This window comes from Rhinatrema bivittatum, chromosome 12 (assembly GCF_901001135.1).
Source record: "Rhinatrema bivittatum chromosome 12, aRhiBiv1.1, whole genome shotgun sequence".
Lineage (NCBI taxonomy): Eukaryota > Metazoa > Chordata > Amphibia > Gymnophiona > Rhinatrematidae > Rhinatrema > Rhinatrema bivittatum.
The window spans coordinates 26866597-26887497 of NC_042626.1; the positions used below are offsets into that span (position 1 = coordinate 26866597).

Here is a 20901-nt window from a genome sequence, read left to right on the forward strand (position 1 = left end):
TTCACCTGTTGGTGTATCGAACTGTTCAGTCACTGGCACAAATGGCAAAGGAAATGCAGAAGATACTCAGCAGTTAGGTGGGAATTTGTTTCTTGTGGGGGCTGTTAGTTCCTGAGGAATAGGAAAGGCTAGAGGCAGCACAGTCTTCAGGACTGACCTGTTGTGTGTCCATCTTAACTGCAGGCTCAGTTTTCTGTTTTTCTGTACTTTCAGTCACTCTTTCAGTTGCCGGAATTTCGAAGGTTGGTCCTGGGCTACAGTTTACCACAAAGCGTCCTTGAAAATTGTCAAAGTCGCAGTGTAAGTTTTATTTTGCTTCCTGCTGCCGCCACTATCAACATAACTCCCCCCTCTGTTAGTCTCTGTCTGCAGTGCTTCACTAATGAACACGCTTCTTTAAAAAGAGAGCTGTTTTTCTTTATAATCTGTTTTCATGATGAAGCCAATACTAAAAAAAAAAAAAAAGCTACACTCCTAAATAACTAAGGGGTAGATTTTTAAAAAAGAGCGCGATCGCGTACTTTTGTTCGCGCAGCAGGCGCAAACAAAAGTACGCTGGATTCTATAAGATACGCACATAGCCGCGCGTATCTTATAAAATCCTGGATCGGCGCGCTCAAGGCTGCCGATTTTGGGCAGCCTGCGCGCGCCAAGCCTGCCTCGGAGGGAACTTTATATGCTGTTTATCCTGTGTTGGGGTTTTATAGGAGAAGAGGAACATTGCATTCATGCAGGAACTTCAGTGCCTTTTTGCCTTGCTGGTGGGGTCAAATCGTAAATTCGTCGACCCATCTGCAGCATTGGAGCTCTTAAAAGATGCCTTCCGGTCAGCTGAAGCCCAACAGGTAAAAGTGATTATGTAAATCGTTGTTGTGTTATACAAATGTAAATGAGTACAATGGCTAGTTATTCAGAAAGCAAAAGAACTAAAATATTAATATTTTTTGATATTCATGAAACAATTTAAACTGAGGCATACTGCTTTAATCCTAAGTCATTCAAGTAGCTTGTTGGTGACTCTGTGTCTTAAAATAGTTTTGCTGTTTAAAATCTTGTTTTCTCTACCCACTTTTTTCTTAGCAAGATGTGAGCGAGTTTACACACAAACTCCTTGACTGGCTGGAAGATGCTTTTCAACTGGCTGTAAACATAGAGTAAGTGTTAGAGGTTTCTTATTTTTGTGCTTTTTTTTTTTTTTTTTTTAAGTTTTAACGCATACAAATGGATATATATATATACATAACATAACATTTATACAGAGATAAACAGTCAATATTTATTATTTGATTCTGCTTTTCAGTCGCTTCAGTGCAGATTACATTCATGTACTGTAGGTATTTCCCTGTCCCCAAAGGGCGCCCAGTAGCACCTGAGGCAATGGAGGGTGAAGTGACTTGAACAAGGTCACAAGGAGCATAACTTGATGTACTATAAATTGGCATATTTATTATGATGCAGTCTGTTGTGAATCTAGCAGTGGGAGGAGTAAGGATAAATACCAAGCCTGCCTTTAGAATTTAATTTTTTTTTTTTGAGACCTGGTACCTCCTTGGCTTATAATATGTTAAAATAAATAAATAAATAAATGGAATTTGAAATAGAGTGCATTCAGTAAATTGAGCCATAAGATACTGAGAGAAGGAGAGTTCTCCTTTTCTGAACCAGTATCAGGTTAAAACATTTCCTAAGTATACAACATTTGCCAGATGTTGTGATCTTCCCATCTGATCGGTGAAAGACCACCTTCCTGGCTTGTCTCTTGATGGAGATGGATCCGTTTCCCATCACTGCTGCCACCCTGTATTCTAGCACCCTCTTTTCTTGCCAAGTACCGAGCCGCGCAGTGACTCTCTCTCTTCCAAGCAACAGTAATGGTTGTGACCTGAGTAGGGGGTGATTTCAGAGGATAAGCATTTTTTTTTTTTTAATTTTTTATTTCTCAACTTTTACCAAAAATATACAATAAATCATTGTATCGGAAATACAGAAATTATAAAGTTAGTAGTGGGCCATTCCTGCCCTTAACATTAGAAACAAAATCAAAGATTTCTTATTTGCAAACATCGTTTTCTTGTTACATAGGAAATACAGGGGGGAAAGGAAACTATACGAGGAGTAACAAAAAGAAACAATTACAAATTACTAGCCCTGTAACTACCACCTTTACATATAGACCTCATTACAACTCCTCAGGTGGTCTCCTACCAGATAAAAAATCCTTCAGTTGGGCCGGTAAGAAGAAAACATATGTGTTACTGGCCAGTTGTATTATGCATTTACAGGGGTAGCGTAGTTTAAAACTACCCCCAGCTGCTATGGTCTCAGATCTCATAAGTAGAAATTCTTTTCTACGCTGCTGCGTAGACTTAGCTAAGTCAGGATATACTCGAACAAGGCCTCCACAAAAAGAAACATTTATATTTTTAAAATAATTCTTCATTATCAAGGATACAGCTGTTTCTTCAAAAAAGGTCACAAAGAGCACTGCACGGTCAATAATTTCAACATTAGAGTTTTCTAAGTAATCAGTCAGATTGTGAAATTCTGACTCTTGAGGGGGAAAAGTGATCGGCGTGCTACTTCTCTTTGGAAGAAAGAAGAGCTTTTTTGTAGCTGGTATCTCACTCTGAGGAATCTTCAGAACCTCCATTACAAATTTTTTGAAAGTTAACAAGGGTATTTCCCCTGCAATTATAGGGAAATTCAACAGTCTCAAATTTAGATGTCTCATATAGTTCTCTATCGATTCAATTCTTCTTAAAGATGAAATCCTTTCTGAGACCATTGTAACATTGATACTTTGGAGGTTTTTTATATCTTCATTTATTTTCTTTATAGAATTATCTTGCATCAAAAACTTTTGATTAGTGTCCTGTTCAAGTACACCAACCTTAACTGCTATCTCGTCCAGTTTCAGGGTTTGATTATCTAGTTTAGAAGACATTTTCACCATTAATTCCCAGATGTTATCCAGGGTAATAACCGCCGGTTTATTCAATTGCTGGGAGAGGGTTCTTACCCCGGTTCTATCGAGACCGCTCACTTCTCCCGTTGTCCTGGGTCCTTCCGCAGCCTCCTCCACTCAGAGGATAAGCATTTTTAGCTGGAAGTGTGAGTTGTGCTTCTGTTTAGGTGGAAGTATTACCTTTGTCATCTTCCCCCCCCCCCCACCCCAAGAGAAAAAAAAAAGACCAAACAAACTACGAGAGGAATAAACCCCCCTTTCCCCCAAATAAACTTTGGGCAATGTTCCAATCCTAGAATCTGTGGGGCATCTCTTATTTAACATTTCATTTATATACCATCTACAATTGTGCGTTCCAGTCAAATGTTCTGAATGCAAACATGTTTGTTATGGTGGTTCTCGGGCAGATTTACCCCTAAGATTTTGCAGTTAGAACTAAAGAAGTATTTCACCGGTGTGTAAAAAACATTGCTTTTTCATAAACATTGCTTTTTCATGAAAATATTTGGCAGTTAAGCATTCCCTCTGATCAGAGGTTCCCAATAAGGGTCCTATGGAAGAATCTTTCTTAAAATTGTCCTCCTGGCAGATGTGCTTTTGTGTGCTGATTTGATTTGTATTGTTAGCTTTGTTTAAACCAGTAGGAATAGTTGGGAAGGGAGAAGGGGGGGGCGGGAATCATTGGAATAGTGCAGTGCTGTGTATAATAAATTTTCTTTTCCTCCTGAAAGCAGCAGTCCAAGGGATAAATCTGAAAACCCAATGGTGCAACTTTTTTATGGGACTTTCTTAACAGAAGGCATTCATGAGGGTAAGTCTTAATGCGATGTTTACTGAATGTCAGAATTATAATTCTAAGGCTGTTTAGAGGTACCTGTATTTGAAATAAGAGTGCATTTGTCAGATCGAGCCCTAATACTATTTCGAGAATAAGGAGTGTTCTCCTGTTTCCGAACAGTTATCAAGTTATAATGGACGTTGAGAAATGACTTGTGTGACTTCTCCCCAAACTTTCTTGAACTTTCTTGCTCCTTGGTCATATATGAGAAGTATTGCAAGTTATTTACAATTCCTCCAATTTACAAAACATGGTGCCATTCACACTAGGGATGATGTTTACAACATAACATAAACTTGTTCTGGCCTCAGTCCATTGCATGGATGAGATGGAAGCTGTTCTTGTTCTGTTGGGCACGGTTAATGTACTCCACGTTTCTGCCCAGCTAATCACACTCATACAGCAGATGACAGCAGAGAAAGACCAGTTGGCCTATTCAGTCTGCCCTGCTGTCATCTTTTCTGGCTCTTTACTACTTTGTGCAGATGAGCACATAAATTCCCCCATACTTAAACCAACACCTCAGACGGTTATTTACTCTGCCTCATCTCTCTCTGTCCAGTCCCAAACAATATTTAAATTCCCTGCTGGTTGGGCTGTGTCATCTTCCTTTCTTGGTTCTTGCAAGTTCCATATTTACCCCACACCCAGTTATCTGTGTTTCTTGTCACACTGTAGCACTCGATTTAAAACGTGTTTGGAAAGAAGAAAAAGTTTGTCTTCTAAACACCCCTTTTACATTCCCCCCCTTCCTTTTTATCAGGAAAGAAATTTTCCAATATTGAAACCTTTGGCCAATATCCTCTTCAGGTCAATGGGTTTCGGAAGTTGAGCGAATGCCTTGAAAGTGCCATGGTAGAGGGAGAGATTGAAGCACACCAGTCTCACCAGTCAATGCAGTATGGACAAGAGGTTGGTACCAACTGGTATACTGTGGAAATGGCTTACTGTGCGCTAGGCTTCATGCTTCATAATAGTAGTGCCAGACCCATGTGGATACTTTAGCTTTTAAACCCTATCTGTAATTAAGATTTTTCTGTTGGATCTTGTTGTAAAAACACCTGCCAAGTCCACAATACCTTATGCTTATGTTACAGCGTTGGTTCACAAAGTTACCTCCAGTTTTGACCTTCGAGCTTTCCAGGTTTGAGTTCAATCAGTCCTTGGGGCAACCAGAGAAGATACACAGCAAACTGGAATTCCCTCAGGTCATTTACATGGACAGGTGAGCCAGTCTATTCCTCGAGGATGGCAGAATGCTCCAGATTTTTACCTTCTGCCTGCAAAGAATATTGGGAACTGGCTGAAATGCTTCCACTTTGAACAGCTCCTTAGGCAAATCTTTATATGTCTGCTCAGATACATTTCCCTCTTTGCCACATATATATATATATATACACATATTTACATGGTTATAGATATAGGGGTAGATTTTCAGACGAGCGCGAATAGCCTACTTTTGTTTGCGCTCCAGGCGCAAACAAAAGTACGCTGGATTTTAGTAGATACGCGCGTAGTCGCGCGTATCGGCTAAAATCCTGGATCGGCGCGCGCAAGGCTATCGATTTCGTATAGCCTGCGTGCGCCGAGCCGCGCAGCCTACCCCCGTTCCCTCCTAGGCCGCTCCGAAATCGGAGCGGCCTAGAAGGGAACTTTCCTTTGCCCTCCCCTCACCTTCCCCTCCCTTCCCCTACCTAACCCACCCGCCCGGCCCTGTCTAAACCCCCATCCTACCTTTGTCGGGGGATTTACGCCTCCCGGAGGGAGGCGTAAATCCCCGCGCGCGAGCGGGACTCCTGCGCGCTGGGCCGCGACCTGGGGGCGGGTACGGAGGGCGCGGCCACGCCCCCGGGCCGTAGCCACGCCCCCGTACCCGCCCCCAAAACGCTGCCGACACGCCCCCGAAACGCCGCGACGACCGGGCCCGCCCCCCGACACGCCCCCGACACGCCCCCCTCCGAGAACCCCGGGACTTACGCGAGTCCCGGGGCTCTGCGCGCGCCGGGAGGCCTATGTAAAATAGGCTTCCCGGCGCGCAGGGCCCTGCTCGCGTAAATCCGCCCGGTTTTGGGCGGATTTACGCGAGCAGGGCTCTGAAAATCCGCCCCATAACGGATTGCTGAAATGCTTTGGGTGTTGATGCCTAGGTACCTGTACAGAAACAAAGAGCTCATCCAGAGAAAGAGGGCGAAAATCCGAAAGATGAAGACACACATAGCAGGCCTGCAACAGAAACTGGAAAGGTAAGGTGACCATTTATCAGGATAAGAGATCTTCCTGCTAATAACGTGGCAATAGTTCTTAGACCAAGAGAGCCTTCTAGAGTTCTAATGATTCTATTCCTCGTGGATAGAACAGCAAAATCTTCCTCTTGGTCAGTTTGGTTGTGTTTTAATCATTCCTTTTTCCTCCAAATTAATTTTGAGGCCAGCAGCTGGAACGCTAACTGTCATAGGCAAATGAGCGGGCTTCCTCACACACTGTGATGAAGGCATCCAAACTACTACCATGAACTGTGGTGGTGTGTTGTGTTTGACAACTCCTGAGGCAAATGGGACTTTGTGATGATCTGTGTCTGGGACAGCAGGATTATAGAGCGAAACTGAACTGTTGTGCCCTGGACCTGAAATGGTGAATGAAAGCCTAGTAATTTTAAAATACATCAAATCATAATAAACACAAAGAAACGTGATGTTCAGCTGCAAAGAACACTGGTAGCCTTAAAAAAAAAAAAAAAAGACTGGAAAGCTTTATGAGATTATTTTAATTTGAAATAAAAATAGCCTCTTTATTAGCAGTTAAGTGTGCGGTCTGGTTAGTGAAAGACAGTTTCGTTGCATGGCAGGATATTAAAGTGCCTCGCGCGTGCAGCCAGTCTAGCTGTTTTCGTGGGTGAAACAAAAATCTGTGCTTTTTAATCTAAAAAGCAAATGACCTTGACGTGCCAGAGCCCAGTTTAGGTACATGTTCCTTCTTAAGGTAGCAGAAAGGACGTGTACCTACGGGAAATGCATCACTGCTCTGTCCTCTTTTTTTTTTTTTTTTTCTTCTCTAGGTACATGAAGTATGGTTCTGGCCCCAGCCATGTGCCACTGCCTGACTTGCTGCAGTACGTACTAGAGTTTGCCAGCACAAAGTCTTCAATCCTTTCTACTGCTAGTCCGACGTTGCCTCAGACATCCCCTGCAAGGGAGTCCAGTGTTTTTGAGGCGGCAGCAAAGCGAAATGGGTAAAATCAGCAAAATGTACACTTTTTTTTTTGTATAGAATATGGTAGATTAAGACCATAAGACTCGGCTAGTCTGACCAACTCTGTGAAGCTGTAGACAGGAACATGGATATATATTTACAACTTATGTGTTTTGTGAACTGCATTGACCTTTTGTGATATTGCGGTATAAAAGTGATTGTTAAATAAATATCCATGCACCCTTGGGCAAGGAGGGGAATGAAACATTCCATAGCACTCTCCCCGTCCTTTCTTTCAATAAAGTTACTTGGCCCTATCCAGCCCATTCCTTGCATTTTCCAACAAGGCACGAATATGGAATCTAGAGCGACGAGCTCACTGGCAGGGTTGGCGAGCCAGGGGCGCATCCCCTCGTATATTTAAAGCAGAATACTTTCTCTTATAGGAGTGTTCCATGAGTTTTGAGGAGACATACCTTAAAAAAATATAAATACAATTTAAAACAGAACTATTAAGGCATCCACCAAAAAAGAGAAAGCAATATAACTGCATGGCAATGTTAAAGTGGATTTATGACTCCATCAGCTGGATTATGGGTACATTATGGTGTCTTGTACTTGCTGTGGGGAGGAATGGGGGTAGGTGTCTGTGGTGGGAGAGCAGCGTTTAGTGGGTAAGAATGTAGGTCAGAAGGCTTACAGAGAGGATGGGGATATATAGGGATGAGTAGGGTGCATGTATGCACCCTACTCCTCCCCATCTGTGTGGGAATTGTGTGTATGTATTGTGGTTGAGTGGTGTGGAAGAGTGGGCTGGATTGTGCATGGGGGGAGGGGGGGTGTTGGGAGGGATGTAAACGCTTCCCCTCGTCCCCATTGCCCCTTCCTTCCCCATGTGCCAACTGCACCCCTCCTTCCTCACGCTCCCTTTGGCCCCTCCCTCCTTCCTTCTCTCTCTCCCGCAGCCCCCATTCCACTATTTCTCTCCTGCAGCTCCCACTGCCCCTCCTGTCCCTGCCCACCACCACTGCTGCTCTACTTCCCACTGCTTCTCTTCTCCCATTCAGGCCCCTCCTACTCACTCTCCCACTACACCTCCCCTCTCTCCCACTGCTCTCCACCCCTCCCTACCCTTCCTCTTCCTCCTCCTCCACCTGGTTGCTTTCCGGAGAGTTGTAGTTTGCTGGTACCAACCAGGCTATCCCATGGCCTGCTGTGTCATTAGGTTGTGTATTCTTTATCTGTCCCTTGTTTTCTCTATATGAGAATTGAAATTTAAACATGAGGTTTACTCCTCCTGCTGTTGCCAGTAGAGTTGAATGGCAGGGCATTTACCCTCGTACTGTACAGGTTCTCATTCTCAGCCAAGCAAGGACTATTGTTACTCATGGCTCAGATCCTGCATGTGGATTGTAGCCACAAGGAAGCTGAGAAGCTAATCTCACAATATTAAATCACCTGTGGGGTCCTTTAAATAACGAATGAAATCTGTATGGACAAGTAGTGGTAAACCCTCTTTTAATTGTGCTGCAAAGCGTAATACAAATAAACATTCCTTGGTGCCCAACTCTTTCTGTTTAGCCCAGGGGAATCGGAGAGCAATGACCACTCACGGGGGGTAATGTCCTCTCCTTCAAGTCCCTCTGCAGTAATTCCTTCAGTCCATGCTGTGCTGCAGGAGCCTCTTGCACAGACTCTTTGTCATCCTGCACCTCGCGTTGTGACAGAGGAGGAGCTCCATTATGTTGTTACTTGCCTGCAGCGATGGAGGACGGAGGTGGAGCAAGATATACAAGGTCAGGGCATATGTCCAGCGAAACCCAGCTACTGTTAAATTGGGTCCATCCAGAAAATAGAAACACATACTAAAAGGTAGTCATTTTAAACACACATGCTGAATGTATGCACTTTTTTTCTGATTCCAAGAATGTATACTATATATGCACAGCAAGTGTGTATTTGTATATTTCTGTATATTTTTGGCTTTCTACCCAGTTGATCATTTATTTCCTAGTGTCGAGTCATGTAGTTCTCAGTCTTCTAGCTCACTTAGCAGCCTATTCTGGGTGCTGTAATTATTTGGCTAGTAATATTATATTCAGGAAAGTGCCAGTCCATCAAAGCAAAGGCCCCTGAAGCCCCACACTGCCAGTCCTAGAGATGTCAGGTTTGGTGCCCCTCTCTTGAGCCCTTCAGTCCTAAAGGCGACAGATTCTGTATTCCCTGAGCCCTACCGATCTAGAGGGTAACAGGTTCTCTATCTCTAGAGCTCTCCAATCTTAGAGATGACAAGCTATGGAGCTCCCCCATCCAGAGTTTCCTGTTACTCAGATAGAAATCATTTAATAACTCAGTAATAGTTTAATTTGTTGATTGGGGAAAGTCAGATTAAGACAAATGCATTATTTTCAGCCTGGGGCACAAGGAGATAGTGACTTAGCCAAGATCGGCATAGAACTCTTGAGCCAGGGCGTCTCCTGTACCCTAGTCTAGGGCTACAGCCAGTAGGTCTTGTCCCCTTTTAAAAGAGAGGATGGACATAGTCCTAAACTGTGCTTTAGGCCTTGCTCTGGTTTTTTGATGCTGTCACTGGGTATGTTGTGTATTCTTTCCCACAGACCTAAAGGATTGCATTGCCAGAGTTAACCAGTCCATTGATGAGATGTATGCTGACCCTGCCCTTGGTCAGGTAGGAGCTGATTACATTAAATTGCTTTTCAGACTTCAGTCGCAGTAAATGTGTTTCTGCTGACATACTTGGAATATGTCATGGCCTGATAGAATGAAAAATGAGATTTTTACAAGTTAGAATCTAACCTTGCTAATAAGGAATGCTATTAGAGGCTAGGGAGTATGAAAACAGAATTTCTCACATTTCTGAGAAATTCTTTGGCTGGTGCTCAGAGTTGTGTGTTCAAGTAAGCAGTTGTCTTTTTATCTGGTTTCCATAAGATCCACTGGATGTGGTCTCCAATGTATCCACTGTTTTGTCCTGGGGAAGAAGGTGTGAGGTATTGCCATGCTGTCCTGTGGCATAGAGCAGAATGCAGCTTTCCATTTTATCCTGCTATTTCCAGTCCAGTTCTTACAGGTGGGTTTTGTACGCCTACCAGCAGATGGAAGCAAAGCACACTTTTTTTTTCTCCATGACATCATCGCCACTACTCCAGGACTGTCTCGGGAAGTTGGGCCATTCTTTTCTTCATAGTGAAGTCAGTTTGTTCCTGTATATTACTCAGATCTCTATTGTGGAGGTTTGTGTTTCCCTCATGTTCTATTCATTCTCCAATCTTCTCATTTACAGTTTCTGGACAGGTGTCAGGTTAAGAGGATTTTCTGCTCAATTTTGTTTAGGGTTGGCTGGTTTGTTTGCTTTTTTGTACTTCTAGACTGATGTAGTCTATTTCAGGGCTTTGTCATATAAATACCGGATTTCCTCTGAACTGCACCACCTCTATGTAGTGGTGATAATGTCACGGAGAAAATACAGTGTTCTTCCTCCGTCTGCTGACAGGAGGACAAAACCCACCTGTAAGGACTGAACTGGTATGACAGGATTCATGGAAAGAAAATTAATAGGTAAAAATGTCACCTTATAAGGCCTCTTTCTAGTGCTTTCATTTAGGTGACCACCAGCTTTCATTGTGCTAGCAGCCCCTGGAGCTCAAGCCAAGAATCAAACTTGGATCTTTTTTGGAAATATAGAATGCTAGCTAATGTGCTCCTCAGCTGGCCTCATTCACCATTTTTTTTTTTTTTTTTTAATGAGACCTGGTAGCCATCTTAAGAGTCCCACGAATACATAATAGGGTCAGTGGAACTTAATGAGCAGAAAGTGTATCTGTACGGTAAACCCTGAAAAATGCGATTGAGCTGTTCTAGTCTTGTACAGAGAGCTGAAAATGTTGTTCAATGTTTGTCACACTTTTGATACCAGATATGACATCTGCGGTTTAAAAATAAATCTTGAAGCTTGTTCTGTTTGTCTCCCCCCCTGCCTAGATTCCCTACCGCCTGCATGCTGTCCTTGTCCATGAGGGGCAGGCCAATGCAGGGCACTACTGGGCCTACATTTACAGCCACAGCAAAAAGGTCTGGATGAAGTACAACGACATCTCTGTCACGGAGTCTGCTTGGGAGGAGCTGGAGCGGGACTCTTATGGGGGGCTGAGAGATGCCAGCGCCTACTGCCTGATGTATATCAATAACCAGCTGCCACACTTGGCAGGTAAAACATTAAAGTCTGCATGCCAATGGGAACAGTTGGGGGCACATGCATGCTAGGACCTAGCCTGTGGTCTAGAGGCCCGAGATTCAAACTGTGGGAGGTTATGGTACTGTTCTTAATGGATCTATAGTCCTGTTTTGTTTCACTTGTAGAACATTAAGATGATAAACTACAGTGGTTACTGGCAGAGGGATGACCTCTTAGCTCACCCATTTAGTCCCAAGATGTTTCTTTATCTTCTCACAAACTTAAAGGTGTTTTTCCTCCATGCAATTCACAAAAGCTAGGCTAATTAAAATTGTGTTTGGTTTTTTTTTGTGATTTTCAAGAAACTGATTAAAAGTGAGTGTACACTCTCCCCCAGTTGTTAACAATTTTTGTAAATCATCAAAACAAATCGATAGATAGGATCGTGATTTCCTTCCTCCTCCTCAAGAAAGCATCTGCCTTCTCTGTCTGTTCCCGCTTTGGAAAACTCCAGGATTAGACTGACATTTTTCATTTTTATGGATCATGATCTTGCTCTTCCAAAAGTTTGCCTGTTTTCTGATTGTATGCACAACAAGAATGCAGTTAAGCCTTCTTTTTTTTCTTGTTGAACACAATAGGTATGAAGACTGTGAATTCCAAAATTAGGGAGCAATTGGAGTTTAAAATTCAGATTAGGGAAGACTGTGTGTTTGGGTTTGAGGCCATGGCTGCTACAACGTCCCATTGTGTGTTAAAGTCGCAGCCTTTCCTTCTTTTAGAGGAGATTGATATGGAAGCTGGGCGGAGGTGGAGCGAGGCGGGAGGCCTATCCCCGGGGTTGAAACGTTACGTGCGGGAGGATAACCAGCGTTTTGATCAGGAGGTAGAGGAGTGGGAGGAGCAGCATTCTTGTAAGATCCCTCCGCTGGAACCCGGGGTGACCCTCCAATCCAACGACTTCAGCTCTGCTGAAAGTGATGGTGCAGGTAAGTGCAGTCTGCGTTTTTTCATATTTACTGGCAAGTATGTTCTGTAGTAATTCTCAGGTCAAAAATGACTACTTTCTGTGAGCATGCAAAAAAAAAAAAAAAGGGTGACGTTTTGACTGCTGGACTGTAAACAAGGTGTCCAGCAGTAAGGATGAAGTTTTGCAGTAGTTGCATGCTGCTCCATTTCTGGGGACAGAGTTGTATAGAAAAAGAGCTGCACATAGCATATGTCCCTTTTTCCTGGAGCTTGCAGGAAGCTCCTTTAGGAATGATTGGATGGGGTAAGGTTGAGTGGGTTTTGTAGCACTTTGAAGGATTTGTTTGTTTTGCATTTATATTAACATGTATAACATAATATGTTACCTTATTGACTCAGTTGCGTCAGCTCCCTAGTGAGAATATGAAGAGAGGCTAGTTGCTTAATATTATATTGGTTTAGAATGTGGTGTTTTTGTGTGCATTGAATGTATATTATATTCTGTGTATTAATTTGTTTATTTAGACTTAATATACCGCCTATAAAAAGATCTAGGTGGTTTACAATAAAAAATATATATAATCTTAATTATGTTATTACCCCCATATATCTTAATCCAAGTTAATTCGACCTGTTCATTGTAAGACATTTACTTGTCATTGTTGTTATTGTTTAAAATGTAAACCGAATTGATCAATAATTTTGTTATTGGAAAGTCGGTATAGAAAAATGCTAAATAAATAAATAAATAAATCTAGGTGGTTTACAATAAAAAATATATATAATTTCATAAAACATATGCAAGCTTAAAACCTACTGTAACACCTTGAGCGCTCTTTGGCTTGCCAGATTCAGATTAAGCTTTATTATTGATGACAAAACTGCTTACCTCAGCACTGCATGAAACAGAAGTACAGCAAACATATGCAATAGGTCGGTTATGTATGTCAGAAGCAGCTTTCTTCATTTTCCCAGGGCCTCCCTTGTTCCTTCCTGAGCCTAAGCTTTACTCTCCTGCTCAGGAGAAATGCCCTGTAACCAGGATTTCCTTTCCTTAAGATACCTGGAGCTGGTGTCCTGAGGGGTTCTCTTGTACACTCCTTTACACCTACACTTCAAGACAAAACAATTCACAAAAATTATCACTACTCACTCATCACTACACACAATAAAACATACAACAAAACTCTTACATTTCCTTATATAAAATTTAGGAGCTGTATTTATAAACTGTTTAATTCCTTATTATTCTGTCACCACATGGAGATAGAGACCAGAATTTTTCAGTGATATCACTGGTATTAAGGAATGTTGCAGACGAGGCACTTATCAGTATTCTCTGTCTCCAGCAGACAGTGGCTTATGCTGAACTGGTGCAGCAGGAATCTTTGGTTCCCAGATAATGCTTTTGGGTCTCTGTGCCTGGTAGAGCATTGCTCCCAGTGCAGCAGCGTTCAGGCTCTCCCATAGTACAGCTGGATCTTCGGCTCTGAGGACAACAGTTTTTGGGTTTTTTTTTGTAATTGTTCCCCTGATTGAGTGGGCCTCCGATTCTGGTTCTCAGTGGTGCCTGATTAAGCAGAGTCTGGTAGGTGGCTCCCAGATTCCTTTCAGGGCCTTGTTGAGCCCAGATGGATTAGCTGGACTCAGAAGCCCGCAGGTTTTGGAGGTCTATGTATTTTTCCCCTCACACACACGCCTCTCCCCTCCCCAGACTCTGGCCTATTTCTCTCCTCCTGTTTCTGGGGACCAGCTGTCTATGACAGCTGTAGCAGTAAAGCTGTTGTCTTAAAAAAAAAAAAAAAAAAAAAATTTCAGCTGTGGTTTCTCTTGTACAGTTGCCCCAGCAGAGGAAAGGCAAAGCCAGGAGCTCCAGTGAAAGAGCTGTTTTGGGGGTGTACTAGTCAGGTACAACTGTTGAGGCTTATCATTACTTGTCTTCTCTCTGTCCAGAGGATGAGTTTTTTTTTTCTCCTGCCAGTTGCCCTTGGAGAGATGGCAGGGCCAGGGTTCAGGGAGTGGGGGCTTATAGCAACCCCACTTAAATACCATGGCCAGCATATGTTTGGTGGGCAACAGTAGAAACATAGAAATGAAGGCAGAACAAGACCAAACGGTCCATCCAGTCTGCCCAGCAAGCTTTCACTATTCCCCCCCACCTCCCATACTTACCTGTTACTCTTCTCCCTTGTAAGTGACTTTTTTGTTCTATTTCCCTTCCACCCCCGCCATCAATGTAGTTAGCAGTGCTGGAGCTGCATCTAAGTGAAGTATCTAGCTAATTGTTTAGTAGAGATGTGAATCGGAACCGGAATTGGTTCCGGTTTCGGATTCGTGGATCATCAGGAAATTATTTTTCCCGCAATCCAATCGTTTTGTTTTTTTTATCGGCTGCGCCGAGCCAATAACCCAAAAACACAGCCCGACCCTTTAAAATTAGTTCTTTAGTATTCCCCCCCCCCCCCCCCCCCCCGGTAGTCCAGTGGGAGTCCCGGAAGCATTCTCCCGGTCTCGGGCCGTCGGCTGCCAGTAAACCAAATGGCGCCGATGGCCCTTTGCCCTTAGCATGTGACAGGGTATCCGTGCCATTGGCCGTCCCCTGTCACGTGGTAGGGAGCACTGGATGGCCCGTGCCATTTTTAAAGATGGCGCCGGCCGTCCATTGGCTTTAGCTATCGCCTTGTCACATTGTTTCACTGACTTCAGATCTTTGGACACTATCGCCCCCAGGTCTCTCTCCTGCTCCATGCACATCAGCCCTTCTCCCCGCATCGAATACAGTTCTTTCGGATTTCCACACCCCATATACATGACTCTTACTTCTTGGCGTTGAATTTCAGCTGCCATATCTTCGACCACTCTTCTAGTTTCCTTAAATCCCATCTCATTCTCTCCACTCCTTCCGGCGTGTCCACTCTGTTGCAGATCTTAGTGTCATCCGCAAAAAGACAAGTCTTACCTTCTATCCCATCCGCAATGTCGCTCACAAAGATATTGAACAGGACTGGTCCCAACACCGATCCCTGCGACACTCCGCTCAACACAGCTCTCTTCAGAGTAAGTTCCATTCACCACTACACATTGTCTTCTGTCCGTTAACCAGTTTGTAATCCAGGCCACCACCTTGGCACTCACTCCTAAGTTTCTCATTTTATTCACCAGTCTCCTGTGCGGGACCGTGTCGAAAGCTTTGCTGAAGTCCAAGTAGATGACATCGAGCGCTCTTCCTTGATCCAATTCCTTGATTACCCAGTCAAAAAAAGTCAATCAGATTTGTTTGACAGGATCTTCCCCTGGTGAATCAATTCTGCCTCTGGTCCAGCAATTCTCCTGACTGTAGATAGTTCACTATTCTTTCTTTCAACAGTGACTCCATTACTTTTCCCACCACCAAGGTGAGGCTAACCGGTCTGTAGTTACCAGCCTCTTCTCTGTTCCCACTCTTGTGAAGCGGGACCACCACCGCTGTTCTCCAATTTCTCGGCACCACTCCCGTTTCTAGGGATCTATTGAACAGGTCACACAGCGGACCTGCCAGCACATCTCTGAGCTCCCTCAGTATCCTGGGATGAACCTCATCAGGCCCCAAGGCTTTGTCCACTTTCAGTTTCCCCAGCTCTTCCTATACATTCTCTACTGTGAATGGAGTTTCATCTACTCCATTTCCCTCCAATTTCTTGTTAACAATGAGAAGACTGCCGCAGTCACATCTCATCCTTTTGCAATACTGAGGTGTCTTTGCCTAGTGCTAATTGACTTAACGGCAGCCTTTGACATGGTCAATCATAACCTATAAAGTCATCGGCTGAGAAACATTGGGATCAACAGTACAGTTAGCAAATGGTTCTCATCATTTCTCTCTTAACATTTCAAGTCAAACTGGGCAACCAGATGTCTGACACCTTCCCATGTTATACAGGTATCCCTCAAGGCTCAGCCCTCTTGGCAGCACTATTCAATATATACATGATCCCACTGTGCAAATTACTGAAGAATCTAGAAATTAAATTCTTCCTGTATTCTGACAACCTACAGTTCTACATACCACTCTCCAGATCATTTGAAAATATAATAGCAATAATATCCAAATACATGAAAGCAATACAACAGGAACTTTCTCAACTTAAATTGACACTAAACCCTAAAAAAACTGAAATATTTTAGCTAAGTAAAGCTCCTCAATAGTTCAACCACCTGCCTTGGACCTCGGCAACTTTCACATTTATCCCTCAAATCAAGTACAGGATTTAGGTGTACAGCTAGATGAGAACCTAACAGTGAAAATGCACATCAAGAAACTGATTGACAGGTTACGCTAAATTGCATATACTACAAAGATTGAAATCACGATTAACTGTTGTGGACTTTGGTACAGTGTTATAAGCTCTAATATTCTCAATCCTAGACTACTGCAATTCCTTACTTCTATGTCTCCCAACAAGTCACTTAAAACCACTACAACTACTTCAGAATGCCGCAGCAAGACTATTAATAGGAACTAAGAAATACGATCACATAACACACTCCCTGATGGCACTGCATTGGTTACCAATACAGTTGCTATAAAATAATAACGATAATATTCAACGTCATTCTCTCCAATAATACCAGACTGCTAGGAGTGACATTACAGCCGTACAACCCTCAATGAATACTAAGATCCCAAAATAAAGGGCTACTAAATATTCCCACCATACGGAGCACACATCTGACACAAATATGAGCTCGAGTATTTTCCATAGCGGGCCCAAAGTGCTGGAATCAGATAGAAATTTAAAAGTGAACTAAAAACCTGGCTATTCATAAATGCATATAATTTAACTTAAAAACACAGAATATAAGGAGCCACAAAGACATGAAGGACAAAAGACAATTGTAGCACAAAGAATAAATAAACAGAGAGAACACAAGATTCTCAAACAGCCTACATACTTAGATGTGAAAAGTACCACCCTTATCCAAAATCTCACATACTCTACGCCTGTTGCACTAGCCTAATTCCATAGCCACAAGAAACTGCCATTAGACAGATGGTAATTTAATTCCGACAGACGGTTACCAACACTGTAACAAATTGTTTTGTTTCTGATTTTTGCTGAATTTATAACTATGAATATCACTTTATAAACTGTTGTGATCTATACATGGAACGACAGTATATAAAATGTTTAAATAAATAAATCAGCCAGCTCCATTATCCTGTTTTTCCTGTGTTTGGGAAAGCTGCAGCAGTGGCTGCCATCTTGAAAATTTCTCATAGCCAAATTCCAGCTGGATCTTCGTATTTTTAGGCCAGTCATCCACCAGGCTGGACTCCTACTGAGTAAGAAAGGGCCTGGAAGCCTCTTCAGGTTCCACCATTTCTCATGCACTTTTTAATTTTTGTGTTTGCTATGTTTAAAAAAATACAAACGACTCCAGCTTCGCATCTAGGCTAGCATGAATCTTATTGCCAAGCTGATTTATGGCACTCTTCACCGCTTCCACGATGTCTACCGAAAGTGCTCCATCAGCCATGCTTTCTTCATCTGAGTCAACCTCCTTGCTGCAGGCTGCGTTTTCCATCGCTGATTTTCTATGCGTGCATTTAGCGCGCACTCCCAGATTCCCCCCACATCATTGGCAGGGACTTCTTTGCTATCTTTTCCACCATCACAAATAAGAGGAGCCCACAAAATACAAGAGATTTGGCTAGTCTAATGGGGCCGGGAGCACGAAGATCAGTGACTGCTCAGCAGCATGGCATCACTGGAAGTCCAGAAATTTAGTCTTAGCTGTTAATTTTCCTTTCCTTAAATCCTGGTAGTTCCTCTCAGGAAGTTAGCAGCTATGGATTTATTTTTTTTCTGTTTGCCCTGGATGAGAATCTCTGGGCTTTCTCAGAAATAATCTTCTAGGGCACGATTCATCTTGTTTCTTGCTGCTTCTCTTTTCTTCCCTTCCAGTCTCTAATGGAGTTGGGAGAAGGGATGGTTTTCTTTCTGATGTTGAAAAGTTTAATGGTGGTTTCATAGTTTTGTTTTCCTCTACTCCATTGATTTGCTATAAGAATACTGGCAAGTGCCTTGTCTGCACCACTCTTTAATACTAGTGAAGCTATCATGGAAGAGTTTTGGCTCTTTGTCTCCATCTGTTGGTAAGGTGGCATAAACCCACACATCTGGATTGATCTAATAGAATTCAAGGAAAGTATGTTGAACAGGTAAATCCAAATTTTTCTCTAACTTTGAGTAACCTTTTTTGGCTAAAAAGGTAGGGCATAAATGTAAAGATAAGCTAAGCTTTAGCCACAATATTAGTGCGTTCTGAAACTTTCCTTTCCAGAGTTGTCTTCTGGCAGCGTGTACAGCGAGCGATCCTTATCTTCCGAGCATGCCATGATCGCAAAAGAACAGACTGCGCAGGCTATCGCAAATACTGCTGACTCCTTTGAGAAGAATGGGGTGGAAGTAGCTCTGAAGGAGGTGAAGTCTCTTATCTAAAACATAGCATTTTCTTTTCTCAATTTCATGCTTTCCCTTCTCATCTTCCTGGATTAATCTAACCCTCTGTACCTCTGAGGTTGGTTCCTATAAAAGGGCAAATCTCCAGTAGAGATGTTGCATATGTACTGTTTTTTTCCCATGTAAATTTAATTAGCATTTAAAAGATTTACAAATGAATGAACGCATAAGGAAATTGTGAATTATGCGACAAACAAAAAGGAAATATACTATGTATGTGTGCATCTGATATAGCTGTTTTCTCCATTCGGTCCCCTGCATTTTCTGAAACTATCAGTGAATGTTTGTAGCCAGTGCTTGCTTGAACTGAAGCCTGAGTATGAAGACATAATTTATCCTTTTAGAGGCTGATTCACTAAGGTTTTAATAAGGTAGTTCTAGAAGGATTTCAGCCGCTCCTTTGTTGCTAAGCCTATATTGGTTGCCTGTGTACTTGCATTGTAAATTTAAAATACTGTTGTTCACCTTTAAGATGATGCGAGGTAACTATCCAGCTTATTTGAAAGGTAGGCTAAAATGTACGCCGTAGGAAGAAATCTGCGATATGATATGAAACATCTTTTGCAGTCCCTTGGGGCAAGTGGTTTTTTCGACAGCAACAGTTATAAAGTAGGTCCTTCTTGGCCACTGCGCCAGGACTGTAACAGTTTGACACACGAGCTGAAGGAGGGACAGGATCTTCTGAGATTTAGAAAGAAAGTACAAACTTGGTTGACGTCATCGGTCTTTTATACTTAATTGGGATGGATTAAATATTCTTTGAGTGCAGCTGTTGTGCCGTTTTAATCATGTTATCTTCTTATCCTATGCTGGAAATCACTTTGAGAGATTTTTATCTGGAAAGCGATTAAGTGACTTAAATAAATAAGGATGTGACATGGAAAATGTGCATTATTTACTGCACATCCCATTTTGTTCAATTGGGGGGGGGGGGCGGCTATTCACTGATGGTCAGAGAGGAGTGGTGGCAACAAAAAATGTAAAAGTAACACAGAGATGATAAAACAATGACAATATTTAGTAAAAGTGGTATAAATTCAAACAGAAGATATATAATCATAAAACAAAAATTGGAAAAGAGCTTTTTTTTTTCCAAGTTTTTTGTTTTATGGTATATATGTCTGTTTAATTTTGCGCATACCTGTAGAAACACGCAGGTTAATTTTCAAGGAGTGGTTTACTTGCATAAAATGCTTTTGAAAATCAACCTCTAAACCTTACTGCCCCTTTAGTGAATCCGTCTAAAAGGCATGAATGGTGTCCAGAAAAGGGAAACCGCATCACATTGCATGTAAAACTATCCCTTTTAGAAGCCATTCTTCCTTCCAGGTGAATTCCCCTACCTTTTCTTTTATGGTACAGTTAGCCCATAGATGGTAATATCTCTCTGTCCTGCTGTTGCTTTGTGTATCCTCACTTGTCTGTAATTCTATGCAGCCTTCTACAAACCTTTTTTTCTTTCCTGCTCCTGGTTTCATTTTTCTCCCTTTTTTTTTTTTTTGCTGCTGCAGCCAACAGAACCAAATGCAGAGAGAGCCTGGCAGCCTGAGTCAGAGCTCCCAGTAGAAGCTGAACACCAGCAGGGGGCAAGCAATAGAGAGTCTGATCAGCAGGCCAGTTCCCAGATCTCTGAAGTGGAGATTCCCAGTGTGGGAAAGATTCTGGTTAGATCGGATGCAGATGGATATAATGAGGAGGTACAGCCCTGAGTTCAGGCGCTAGTCATGTCAGAGTGGTTTGCTTGCTTGTTTGTTTTCTAGTTACTTGTATTTCTGTGAAACTTTTGATGCATGCACTGTGACCAGGTAATAGAGAAAACTATTATGGCTACTAGTGACAGAACAGAGGCTTGACTGGATGTCTCCTTTCTTCCTTGCCTCAGATAGCTCCTGCTGCTGTCCTGAAGTTATTGTAATTTCTGGTGCACAGTATCTGGACCAAATGTGAACTTATATTGCATGTTTTGAGACAAATTTATTGATGCCGAGAGACGCAAGCACCAGAGCGGTTTTGCATCCAGCTAAATATTAGTGTCCATCCAAGAATTGGGTACTCGTTAGAGGTTCTGGAAACATATACCCTCCTCTGCCTCATCCCAAGACTGGGAATAAATGAAGATGGGTTTTGAGGGCTTGGTTGGGCTGAGTCAGTCATCCCAAACCCCTGCTACATAATTACTGCATGCACTGCCTCAGTGAATGCCTTTTGTGTTTGAAAGATTTTCTCTTAACATTTTGGGAAA

At 42.6% G+C, this 20901-nt stretch overlaps 1 protein-coding gene across 8 annotated transcripts in view; it reads left to right on the forward strand.

The window, feature by feature from the left end:
• Nucleotides 1-20901, forward strand: part of USP28 (ubiquitin specific peptidase 28) — a 79499-nt gene that overhangs the window by 24583 nt on the left and 34015 nt on the right. For 4 of the 8 annotated variants that reach the window (XM_029574057.1, XM_029574060.1, XM_029574061.1 and 1 more), the window contains 14 exons: nucleotides 214-300; nucleotides 708-845; nucleotides 1081-1154; nucleotides 3697-3776; nucleotides 4567-4715; nucleotides 4901-5028; nucleotides 5951-6046; nucleotides 6859-7032; nucleotides 8574-8788; nucleotides 9611-9681; nucleotides 10995-11220; nucleotides 11970-12176; nucleotides 18481-18620; nucleotides 20171-20356. In XM_029574057.1, the coding sequence (XP_029429917.1) occupies nucleotides 214-300; nucleotides 708-845; nucleotides 1081-1154; nucleotides 3697-3776; nucleotides 4567-4715; nucleotides 4901-5028; nucleotides 5951-6046; nucleotides 6859-7032; nucleotides 8574-8788; nucleotides 9611-9681; nucleotides 10995-11220; nucleotides 11970-12176; nucleotides 18481-18620; nucleotides 20171-20356 (1971 nt within the window). The remainder of the gene's footprint in view (nucleotides 1-213; nucleotides 301-707; nucleotides 846-1080; nucleotides 1155-3696; nucleotides 3777-4566; nucleotides 4716-4900; nucleotides 5029-5950; nucleotides 6047-6858; nucleotides 7033-8573; nucleotides 8789-9610; nucleotides 9682-10994; nucleotides 11221-11969; nucleotides 12177-18480; nucleotides 18621-20170; nucleotides 20357-20901) is intronic. The other 4 variants (XM_029574059.1, XM_029574058.1, XM_029574062.1 and 1 more) reach the window with 4 other exon arrangements.